The sequence below is a fragment of the Aulostomus chinensis genome, chromosome 15 (assembly GCF_037954235.1).
Source record: "Aulostomus chinensis isolate RoL2024-O1b breed Wild chromosome 15, RoL_Achi_v1.0, whole genome shotgun sequence".
Classification (NCBI taxonomy): Eukaryota; Metazoa; Chordata; class Actinopteri; order Syngnathiformes; family Aulostomidae; genus Aulostomus; species Aulostomus chinensis.
Genome location: NC_141334.1, coordinates 13,875,397 through 13,887,515, shown reverse-complemented (window position 1 = coordinate 13,887,515; position 12,119 = coordinate 13,875,397). Strand labels below are relative to the sequence as shown.

The window sequence follows — 12,119 nt, the reverse complement described above, 5'->3', positions numbered from 1 at the left end:
ACCACTGTGACAGATGAGCCCGCACCCATCTTTCACCATCTCAGACATGACAGTATCCAGGATAGCTTCATGCTTTGTTTTACCTTAGTGGAACAACGTTGGCCATCTTTCAAAGAGCAAACACTATGAGGTATAATTGAATATGAGCCACAAGAAGGAGTTTTCCTTACTTACATTCTTGTAAAACACATAAAAACTGCAACACTGACTTAAATTAATATTAATTCAACAGCAGGCTCCACAAAATAGTAGTCTTTCACTTAAATATAATGTAAAAGTACAGGTTCTTTACTTGGGCATTAGCATTTTTGGGGAAACTCCATTAGATTGAAGGCTTTGTTTTACTTCACTTACTTAATCAGAATTTTTCAGTGACTGCTCACTCTGAAGAGAAAGATTTTGCATACCTGTAATAGCCAAGTGTCACGTCTTCATCCCGAGTGATTACCTTCAGTGTAGAACAGTCAAAAGCTGATGTACTGGTTTCAGTTGATATTATTTGGTCAACAGGTTTATACTAAACTGTATAAGGCAATGGTGGAAAGGAAATAAGGAGTACTTTTTCTAAAATATGGGACAATGTTGAGGTATCAGTACTTAACCTGAGTATTTGCATTTACTCCAATTAAGTAGAATTGTGTACAAGGGTCAGAGAACCTATATATTTAGGGCCTGAGCCTGAAGGTACTTCAGGCGAAGACCCTATTATGTTTGCTCGGCAGAGCAACACATTAGCAGCACTAATTATACTTATAATTAATTTAAATAAATGTGTGGTTCTCGGTATCGTCTTAGTTAACCATTAGCTCCCTTCAGTCATTTTATCAATGGGAGACTGTTTTCATATTCATTGGTGAAAGTCTAAATTTCCTCTGTGCCGATTGAAAACCTGACTTTTTAGAGGCGGGGCTGCGAGCACGATTAGTGACATCACAATTATGATGGATCCTCATCCAAAATTCAGCTAACAAAAGTATGATGTGTGTGTGTGTGTGTGTGTGTGTGTGGGGGGGGGGGGGGGGTAATTCCTGTGGTAATAACAGTTGTTTCTCTGCCCAAACAATATCAGACACATTATTGATCAGAGTATTTATGTAAACCATTTTTATACTTCAATACTACATATTGCTTCGGACCGTTAAGAGGGACAAGTATGTTACGTAAACTCAACGTAAATGTTAGCTACACATAAAGTACACTACAAACCTCTCTCACTTTTTTTTGGGGGGGGGGGGATTAATTAAGTTGGTATAGATCATTTAAAAACATCTATTATTTCTCATTCATGCCTTCCAAGTAAATATCCACAAGACAGATCATTCATCTCAAGTTTTAACAGTGAAGACAGTGTGTCTCTGGTCATGAACCACACATTAATGGTGAATATTGAGATAAGAGCAAACAAAGCTCTATTCAGTCCTTAGAAAAGATGTATTTGCTGAACCGCAGGGTGAATGTTAGAGTAAAGGCACTGCAGGAATGGAGTTTGCCCTCAAATAAGGATCGGCTCAGTATAAGTACGTCTGAGCTGCTGTGTTATGAGACAGATGTCTGAAGAAAAAGATCCTACATGGCACCGAGAACAACGGCTCTCCTGGCAGCAGGCCTCCTGCTGTTGTTCACTGAAGGAACTGTCACACATGGAGGTGAGTAATCTAAAAATAGAACATCAAATGAGTCACGTTTGTTGTTTCCTTTGGTTATCATGCTAATATTTCACACAGGTCTAGCAACCCTTCCAATCACAGTGTCTGTGGTGAACGACCTGTCCAACTTGACTCCTGAGACCTTCTCCGTCTCCGTGGTGGAGGGAGGTGTGCTGCTGGGGGCTCTGAGGAGGCTGCAGGAAACGCAGCAGGACTTCAAGTAAGTCCACCCGTAACGTCCCCTTTCATATCAGCTGCTTGGTGTTAGATGAGCCGCTCCTTCTTTAACCACTGCGTCGCCAGGTTCTCAGTGATGGAGGACCCCGACTTTGGATTGTTTCTGGTGAGTGTGAATGGAGTCTCTGGGAGAGACAGCGAGGGAGAGTACTGGGAGATTCTGTCAGAGAGCTCAGGAGAGTACAGCAGGATAGACGTGGGTGAGTTTCCTCCCAAGAGTTTGAATACAACATATCTGAGGAAGACTTAATGAGCCATAATGAGGCAGGGGAATTGTTATTCTTGCTCTCAGTACCTCAGGACATCCCTTGGTGTGATCTTTTTACTTTCCCCCCTCTACAACATTATTATGCAACTTCTTTAATAGCCTGTTAGGTGTTTTTTTGTTTGTTTTTGAAATAACTACAACCCTCATGACTGAAGTTGTTTTTGTTTGTTTTTTTGTACATATTTGGTTTTGGATATAACAATTTCTGATTGGTTGTTTTCACAGGAGTTGGCTGTTACACACCTAAAGCAAATGAACACATCATCCTTAAATTCAGAACCTGGTCCCAGGAATCATGAGCGATCTTCATTATGTAATCGTAAATCTTCAGAGTCGGGAATGCGGAGGACAATCAGATGGCAACTTTGGCTGTTTTTTTGGTCATCTTTTCTTCAAAGCTGAATACAGGGTTGATTTAACCTCATGGTGCCCTTCGTGACTTTTCCCTGTTTTTGCCAGTTTTTAATGTTGGGTTTCACACTTTATAACTCTAGAAGTAAACTCGGAGTGATGATTTAAAGTGCAATACTGATGTGGCTCTTGTAATATGCTGTGAAAAAATTAAAATAAACCCAAACAAAATATGTGTTTTCTTTGAGAAATTGTAACTATTAAATGCACACAGAGGAAAACACGAATACAACGTGTCTGCAACCATCACCGACCTGGCTTATAATAAACAAAAGACTCAAACAGTGACAAGAACCTAGAGAGGTTGATGTTTGGATGCCTTTCACTATAAACACGAGAAATCTGATCCCGCATCACCGATCAGGCCTTCAAAAAAAGCATTTTATTTTTGTCTTTTTGTGGCAAATTTTCAATTGTCTGTTTGTTCATTTGTTCATCACCTCACTCCCCTCAGCAAATTCAGCTACTATGTGTTGATTAGCAAGAGTTAGCCCCCCAAAAATTACCAGTAAATCATGAAAATATTAATCTAAGAGGTCAGAACAACATGGTTTAAAAAAAACAACAACAACTCTATTTTTATTGCTATATTTTTCCCCTTATTTTTTCTCGTCTGGTAGGATTTGTATATATTTTGGTCAGTTACTCATCAAAGTTTCAGTTCTCAAAGTTCTACGTGTTCAAGGTGGTGATGGAAGTCATTAGTGCTCAAATGAGTTATAGTTTAAAGGTCAAAGCACCTTTAAACATTCAGAGAAACTATGTCTACAAGTGGAATTTCTGACTTCACATCAGCCAGCAGCACTTATTCATTTTTTATTCCTTTTAAATGCAAAGCACATGGTTCCACATTTAGATATTCCATCCCTTAGAAAAATAAAGATGTTCCACAAGAATCCAAAATATGCATATTCTATAAAAGTGAGGTCTACGGCGTTGTCAGTGTTGACAAAGTCTGACCCCCTGGACTTCCTGACTAGAGCTTCTGCCTTTGTAACAAGATTAAGGTTTCAGCTCCTGCAGGACAGATGGACTAAGATGAGGCAGAGACTTTCACACCAGCGTTTTTCCAGACGTCTAAGAGAGTATAATACTGCTGAAAGGTCAACGTGAAATTTAACAGTTTTGCACCAATTTAATTCAGCCAACCACTGGATGCTGTTTGTACTTTCCTGGGAATTACTGTCCTCCCACACACACAAAAAAAAGAGCTTTTCATTAAAGCAGACCTGGAATCTGAGGTTGACTATTTCAAGGATTTGAAATAATGATTTGAACCAAGCTGGATCTATCTAAATGAGTAAAATTCACCTCCTTGCTTTTGTGACCTTCCCATCAGACTATACACCCAACAGATGGACTGAACATTTCTCATAATTCAATTCTGACTCAGAGTGCTTTGAATGTCAGGAAGTGTATATAATCCAATAAAACAAGAAGAAATCTTCAGACTTCAGATTTAGATTTCCAGACAGATGAAACAGATGCCACACAGCAGATGACCCCGTAAAAACATACTGATGCACTGCTGTTTATTCTTCATCGGACGACCAGTCAACTTTTCCCTCCCTGGATCAGCCTGTGGATACTGAAAATAGACACAACTCAGTGCCTTTGTTGCGTGGAAAAATCAAATTAGTCTCATTGAGAGTGGAAGTTACTCACCGCATGATAAAGCACAGTCACAAATGCAAGGAACACACTGAGCAAAGAACCTCTTCCAGCCAGTCTCCTTCTTCTTGCAGTTGTCTATTCGCGTACAGCCTTGTTTGGGAGGACCGAAGTAGCTTTTATGTATGCAGGTAGAGTTGCAGGTCGCACTGAGTTCCCGTTCACTGACCTCAATGCGCCCCCGCTGACACATTCCTGCAAAACAGGAGGACAGAATGAGGGGCCGACAGGGGTCGCGAGGGGTGTGTCACGGAGGCGGGCGTTAACTCACTGAGGCAGGTAGGTTTAGGAGTCCAGAGGCCATTAGACTGGCAAGTTCTTGTAGCATTTCCCACCAGCATGAAGCCAGAGCGACAGGTGTACCTCACCACAGAGCCCACCCACCAGTCATTTCCATACACCACTCCATTATAGTCCACATCCGGCCTCCCACAGTTCACTGCCAAAGACAGAGAAGAGAGTGGGTCGTTCCACCATACCAGTAAGTTTTAAGTCCCTCTGCTCTGGCTTTTTAAGTGTGTTTTGCTATTGTGCCAATACAAGTGATTTTTACATCAATTGGAGAAACCACTTTAATAAAGCGTGAAACATTAAACACATTTATCTTCAAAAGAGAGATAATCTTGTTTTTTCAGTAAACACCACCCATTCTCTGTTTCCCTCATGACCTCTGTCAAAAAAATTGCACATTTCAGGCTTTAGGTGAGAAAAGTGGGGGATTTTGAGATTTTTTTTTTAAACAATATTAAATTAATGTGAGGGACATCTGATTAATAGGAAAATGTTGATGTCATTACAAATGCAGTAGTGTCCTTGAGTGTTTCTAGAATGTACATAATGGACCTGAAAAATAACAGTGCCCATATCATAGAATGGTGATCAATAATAATGGGGATCTGATTGGGAAAAATGTGTTTTTCTGCAAGTTAAATATGTCCTTAATGTCGTGAATAGATCAGGAAATATATTTGGGTGAAAAATCCAACTATGCCAACAACACATTTGCACATGGAACAACTCAAGCGCTCTTTAGATCTAATAGTGATGTTTCTGTATGCATTAAATGAGTGACAGTCACTGCTGCACCGAGTCTTACCTCGACACAGAGACTTGAAGCCCAGCCAGCAGCAGCTCGAGTCCCCGCAGCGATCTTGCTTCAGCTCCTGGTGCTGCGCCTTACAGCCTCCTAAACAAAGCGGTGCTGTCCCTGACCAATACATGTCATCTATGAAATCTGGCTGAGGAATCCATTCTTCCTCACCTGTAGGAAACGCATCAGGACAAACCAAAAATCACCATTTAATGAATCAAATATTAATACAGGCTTTTCATGCAAAAACACAACTGGACTGCTGCTCAGGATAAAAGGCCAGCATCAGGAGATATATTACTGGCTCTATATGTATTGGAGGGATTATTAAGAACTCTTCCCACAATACAATGACCTAAAGAATAGAGCTTACCACTACCTTCCACCTCTTCAATCCATTCAGGCAACTGAGAGTTTGTTCTTCGGAGGCAGCTAAACAGCAGCAGCAGTAGCAGTGAATGCAACCTCATGATTCCTGCCTTCTGATGCAAAATTACAGTAAAAAGCTGCAGACCTGGGAAGTGAGGCTAAGTCATGTTGTGTCCGGTCGGCGGTCTATATATCACTACCCTTGCATAGTCAACAACGTAAAGCAATTAGCTGTCCGAGTACAGCTGAGTTCACTGACTCCAGAATGAAGCAGAGAGCTGTAAGTAACGCTTCTACTAAGCTGTGTGTGCTGCCTAATCCTCCACACACCGCTAATGTCACTGCCTACTGAATCACTCCGTGACTGGACTCAATCAAAGCTCAGCTTGTTACACTGAGGTACAGGCTTATGGACAGCAGTGGGTTACAATCTCATCTGGATGTGAATCTGGAAAAATCCATATTTTTTTTGGGGGGGGGGGGGGGCGTGCTTAAAATCATATAACTGAAAGTAATGCAGGAAAACATCACTAATTTGATTCGTTTAAAAAAAGTACCGCCTCACACACTGTTTGCCATTTGTGCGAAACTTCTCAAATCAAATGAATGAAAGTTGATAATTCAAAACAAAACCCTCCAGTTTACCTACAGAGAGATCATCCACTTACGTGACAAAACTTTCATTCTACAGGAGCCAGCTTTACTCACACGGAGCTGCACAAGGGGGGGGCTATATTTTGTACTATATTACGATGTGGCACCACATAATACTGTCAGCTACACTGAAATGTCGGTCGTACGAAACTCATCAGTACCAAAAAAATGGTAGAGGATTTGTCTAATAAAAGTAATGGAGGGGAAATTCCAGACCCGGTGCCCCTCTATGTTCTAAGATGGTACTCCAGTAGTCATTACTACATTATTACACCAGTACTCAGTGGTCCGTACAGCATGGGGAACATTTGCAGTCAGGGTAACATGATTTGCATTCATTTTGCCCCTCTGACTCTAACTTTCTCATCTGAGTCAGTAAAGTGAACTAATTATTAAACAAGTACTCAGTCATCGTGAGAAGTCAGCAGTTATCCAACCAAGTACTGAGCAGAATTTTAACTGAGTCTTTATTCTAGTTTCAACTGCACACACCTGTGAGGTTGAGGCTGCATCTCGCACGGCTGCTGCTCCTGTGCAGGGTAGCGGGGAGCTGGAACTGATCATCAGGCCACGCGCTGGACAGGTCAGCAGTCAATCACACAGAGTCACACCTCAAGCAAGTCACAGTCTCCAATTCAGCAAACTTCCATGTTTTCGGTCTGTGGGAGACTAATGAGGTCTTTGCATATTAGACATCTCAAGAAATAAGACAATAAAAAAAAAAAATTCAATCTGATTATTGCAAACAGGTTTGTGTAACATTTATTCAAGTTGTAGTTTAGAGATAAAAAACAAACACAATACAGCACTCTCTTTCTGGTTCCCAAAACTTCAACAGTACTTCTTTCATGGGCGTATGTGTCGAGCTAAAGATGTTACAGACACGTCGAGTCAACTGAAGCTGAAAAATAAAGCTAATCAGACAACCAAACACATAATTTATGTCTGACCTAATATAGGCTTATTCAGTCAAGATGGGTGGTAATGGAGTGCACTTCACTTCCTTTAAACAAATAATGTACATAAGTGCCAGCCCCACTAAGCCGATTACAGTGTCCCGTGGTGTGCGTCAGTGAGCAGTATCGTGGAGTTGAAGCATGATCGCGTCGTCCCCTGCCTGTGACAAGCCTCCAGCCAGAGCGTACAGCATGGCGTCTTCCTGACCACCCGCCTCGCTGCTGACGTGCGGCTCCTCAGTCCGCTGCTCCTCCAGCAGCAGCCCTCTCAGCTCTACCTGCATCTCTGAAGGAGCTGCCCTGGGGGATTCTTCTTCCTCCATCTGGCCTTCATCTTCCTCAGAGCGTCGGTTTTGTCTTTCTCTCATCAGCTGCTCTGTCAGTTCCACACTCTCGTAGCGAATTAGCTGCAGACGCAGGAAGCCGTCCTCGTGCTCCTTGTACCTAACAGTAATTTGGAGTCTGTTAAAGCTGAAACACGTCTTTCATTCAGCTTTTTCGCGATGCAACACTTACCTGAATCTGGGGTGTCCAGACGGCCATTTGAATTGGTGCTTTTTGTGCAGATGGACAGTAAGATTGTTGCCTCTGGTGAAACACTGTTCACACACGTGGCACTTGTAGCGAGCTATAAAATTCCCCTGAAAGAATCATCAGAGGATGATTAATAACATTAAAACTTACAGAGGAAAAGTTAGCAACTATCTAAATATTCACACTTTTACCTCATGCTGTCTTTTGTGGTGAACTTTCATGGTACCGATGGTGCGAGAGGTGAAACCGCAGCCAGGCACGTCACAGTGGAACGCCGGCTCGATGCTGTGTGTATCCAGGTGTTTACGCAAGTCCACCAGATTCTTACAGCTACCAGAATGAAATCAAACACAAGGCGAGTGAGAAAACTTCAAAACAGCTTCCAATCTCCTTTCATTCATGTTTTGTTTATGTGTGTTTACAAAGTTTGATCGGTTTTCATATTCATCTGTAGCAGGGGGAAGGTTTCTCTATGCTCACTTTCAATCTGGCAGTCTGGTCAGTAAACTAATCTCAGATTAATAAGAGTTTACACAAATGTCATATGGAAACAGACTACAGGGGGTAAGCAATAATCACATTCAGACACGGAGTACTTCTATTTTAGTAATAATAATGGAGTAAGTTGTAGACATGTACGGACCTTGACCAAGAAAATACTGAAAATGTTCCATGTTCACAACACGACTGAAATGGTTTCAGGTTAAATTCTGTCTTAATTAAGTCATTAGTCTGACTCGTTTTGTAGCATGAGTAGGAATGTGAAGGGAATATTTTATAAGAGATACATGTAAACCCATCTATTGAAATATTCCTATTTCGATTGAGGTCAATATTCAGATTATTACGATCCATGTAAATGCAGCCGGTGAACTTTTAAAATATCACTCAGTCATTCAGAATTCCGCGAGATTCCGAGATGCAGTAGAGGAGGCCTACAGTTAAAATACACAAGTATAATTCTAGGACTAACAGCAGGTCCGGATGATTACTGAGGAGGCGATACCTGTATTCACAGTATTCACAGCTGTACGGCTTCTCGTTGCTGTGGCGGAACTTGATGTGGTTGCGCAGTGATGAGGGTGAAGGACAAGTCATATCGCACAAGGGGCATTTGTAGTGGCTCACTGAAGCGACACCAAACAAGAAAGACGTGACAACAATGACATCATGTGATTGGCTGGGTAAGGAAAAAGATGTTAGTAAGTCTAACGGCACATGTACAAAGAAAACATTTCCGGCCAGAATATTCTGAAAACTTGACACTGTTGCCGTGACAACACAGAGATGGATCAAAGGATGGAGGAAGTCTGGACTCTCGAGAGTTCAGGCTTACTCACAAACATGGGTGCCATCGTGTAGTTTAAATTCATCGCAAATAGAATTTTCACAAACTAGGAAAAAGCCACTTCAGCCACAGGTTTGTTCAGAAGAAACCGTTGAACAGAACTCTCCTTGACTTTTACACACACTTTGAAGTGTAGAACTAGAGGTGTTATAAATAGATTTGATGTAGGTACTGACCGTGGGTCCTCATGTGGTCTCTTAAGAGTCTTTCGGTTGCAAAACGTTTGAAACAGTGAGAGCACTGGAACCGCTGACCTTCAGCAAATGTAAATACACACAGTAAGGATTAGTCGATGTTAAATTAACCCAATTAAAAATAGCTGTTAATTTAGTTTTACCTTCCATGGCGCTTTGTCGTATTATGTGGTCAAATAACTTGGTGTTGTTGGCGTACATTCCCCCACAGCCTGGACATGCCACAACCTTCTCCTGGGTGTGGCTGCGCAGGTGCTCTCGTAATTTATGACGCCCTTTAGCGGTGGCTTCGCATTCTGGAGGAAAAAAAAAAAAAACAGACAGGCACCCGTCGTGTTACACAGCCTTTTAAAGCTCTGATAACATAAATTAGTAATGACATAAATTATAAATCTTACCTTTCCATCCACAGCGTACTGGGAACTCGCAGTCGCCAGCTGGAACTTCTATGCACATACTGTGCATCTCCACATGCCGGTAAAACCACTCTGGGTTCTCAAATGGTGGTTGCTTTGCCAAATATGAGGGGGATAATAAAAAAAAGGCTGACTTTGAGAGAAAAAAATACAAAGTCCTACATCACTGAAACTTTAAAGCAACATTTTGTTTTTTTTAACTTCAACTGTATTTTCCCTGATTGTTGAATACCAAGTATATTTGCCACCAAACTAATAGCAAGAGAATTTTGTTGAGTGCAACAGTGACTAAACAACTGATCTTCCTTGTTGGTGTGATATCTTTTAGAGACAGAGCTTTCTTTGCTTTCCATAAACACGTACCACACATTGCCCACATGCGTGTAGGTGAAGAAAGCCAAGCTTACCTCACAATCCTCCCAAAGGCAGACAAAATTATCTGGGATTTCAGGGACGATGTTGCGGTTCTGGTAGCCGATGGAGCAGGTGCCTATTTCTGGTTGGGCGTTAAGCATCTGCTGACCCAACTGCTTCAGCTTGGTGTGGTAGCAGTGAAATAAGAGGTGTCGTCTCAACTCTTCAGGACCCTCCACGGAGCAGAAACCACAGTCTCTCCAGAGGCAGTTCCTCTCGCCTTTGTAGAGAGAGGAAAGCGTTTGCATTAGCTGGCTACTTCAGCACCGTTTATGTCTTCCTTATCATCAAGACACAGCCACATAGTTTGGATATAAAATGAGTCAATGACCATGTGGCAAAACATGGAAAGGCTTTTTGGGTTTAATATCAGCGAGCTTAAATGCATATCAAGTGAAATGTGCAAGAAGTGATGTCTGGGCTGGAGAATATATTGATGTATTTTAAATATCCCCTCGATGTCCATCCATCCTTCCATTTTCTACCACTTATTCCTGTTAAGGGTCGCGGGGGGCAGGAGCCTATCCCAGCAGCCTTCAGGTGAGAGGCGAGGTTCACCCTGGACAGTTCACCAGTCCATCTCAGGGCCAACACATAGAGACAGACAACCATTCACATTCACAGTCACACCTACGGTCAATTTATTGAATCAATCAGCCTCGTCCCCTCTTGATGTCTTTGGACTGTGGGAGGAAGCTGGAGTACCAGAGAGAACCCACACAGGAACAGGGAGAACATGGAGACTCACACAGAAAGATCCTGAGCTGGAGCCGGGGCTCAAACCCAGAACCTTCTTGCTGTGAGGTGACAGTGCTGACCACTGCACCGCCTCCCCTCGATGTCATGTAACATTAAAGAATTTGTAGTCAACATGAAGAACTGTGATTCACAATTTTACAGTTATTTTTCAATCATCTTGCATATCTATTTAATAAGTGCATCTTTTTATTCACGTATCATTTCGTTCATTTATCAATCTAGGATTCAAGCAGCGTTAGTCCTCCACAGTTGTCTGCTCTGGAAAATTAAGAACATTTCACTGTTCCAACTTTTTTTTTAAACTCATTTAAATCGTACAGGTGCAAATCAAAGTGATAAATCTACGCGTCAGTAGGAGTTATCGAGTTGGATACTGTGAAATGTAACGTACCTTCTATTTCTTCTTCGTCTTCCTCCTCCTCCGCCGCCATGTCCATGGCACTGAGGTGGTCCTCCGCATGTTTGCAGAAGTTTTCCATCTGACTGAAGGACTCCTGACACGAACCCCACTCGCATTCTAATTTCAGAGTCGTCTTCTGGAGTCGTCTGTTAGCAGGCATCTCTCTGAAGTGGAGTTCAACTAAATGTCGAGCTCTTCACCATCCAGAGAGAAGCTAGTAGAGCCGTGGTTTGCCAGGTTCGACTCTGCCCGTCATATTTCGGCTGCTAGGTTGATGTCTTTAAAACATAGTCCAGCTCTGATAGAGACTCAGAACCAACGACCGTTAAGAATACGACACAAAGAAAACGTAAAAAAGATAAATCATGAGGCAAATGTACGCTTACACTCAGGTGATAGCTGTTTGAGGACACAAAAGTCATGTAAACATCGAGTTCGCTGCGACCAGGCTGCGCAGCGCAGAAAACGGCTTCCCACAAACAATATGAAATTCGTAGGTTCCGGGTTTTAAAAGTTCCGCCTCAAAATCCAGCTCACCTTGACTTCATCCTTTACCATTAAAAATTTGAGTAAGTAGCAGACAGTAACTGCTCATTTTCTGTGCGCGAGGTTATGAGATATTTCTAATTTGCTATACTCTACTTTTTTTTCTATTGGATTATATTTCTACCCAACACCCCATGGATATACTGTATATCATATGTTTCTTCTTTTATTTAGTAGTTGTAGTTATTGATTAGGATGCAGTTGGG

General features: G+C 41.9%; 3 protein-coding genes across 5 annotated transcripts; 1 reads left to right on the top strand and 2 right to left on the bottom strand.

The window, feature by feature from the left end:
* The first annotated feature begins 1,561 nt into the window (after positions 1-1,561).
* LOC147248835 (cobalamin binding intrinsic factor-like) lies at positions 1,562-2,723 on the top strand. The gene is made up of 4 exons (XM_086227325.1): positions 1,562-1,646; positions 1,725-1,866; positions 1,950-2,083; positions 2,377-2,723. Exons 1-4 carry the CDS (start codon positions 1,571-1,573, stop codon positions 2,448-2,450), a joined length of 426 nt encoding a protein of 141 aa, XP_086083451.1. The 5' UTR covers positions 1,562-1,570; the 3' UTR covers positions 2,451-2,723.
* LOC147248834 (inactive serine protease PAMR1) lies at positions 2,712-6,958 on the bottom strand. 3 transcript variants are annotated; one of them, XM_086227324.1, is made up of 5 exons: positions 6,839-6,958; positions 5,330-5,494; positions 4,505-4,672; positions 4,228-4,428; positions 2,712-4,150 (listed from the first exon to the last, which is right to left on the bottom strand). In XM_086227324.1, exons 2-5 carry the CDS (start codon positions 5,451-5,453, stop codon positions 4,137-4,139), a joined length of 507 nt encoding a protein of 168 aa, XP_086083450.1. In that variant the 5' UTR covers positions 5,454-5,494; positions 6,839-6,958; the 3' UTR covers positions 2,712-4,136. The 3 variants fall into 3 exon arrangements, with proteins under 3 accessions (XP_086083450.1, XP_086083448.1, XP_086083449.1); XM_086227322.1 differs by lacking the exon at positions 6,839-6,958 and adding an exon at positions 5,697-6,017; XM_086227323.1 differs by lacking the exon at positions 6,839-6,958 and adding an exon at positions 5,703-6,017.
* A 169-nt stretch (positions 6,959-7,127) lies between these two features.
* On the bottom strand, positions 7,128-11,831 carry hinfp (histone H4 transcription factor). Its single transcript, XM_086227320.1, has 9 exons — positions 11,359-11,831; positions 10,202-10,428; positions 9,777-9,888; positions 9,522-9,674; positions 9,361-9,438; positions 8,843-8,963; positions 8,028-8,166; positions 7,819-7,943; positions 7,128-7,746 (listed from the first exon to the last, which is right to left on the bottom strand). The coding sequence occupies exons 1-9, from the start codon at positions 11,525-11,527 to the stop codon at positions 7,416-7,418; spliced, it is 1,455 nt and encodes a 484-aa protein (XP_086083446.1). The 5' UTR covers positions 11,528-11,831; the 3' UTR covers positions 7,128-7,415.
* Positions 11,832-12,119: the final 288 nt, after the last annotated feature.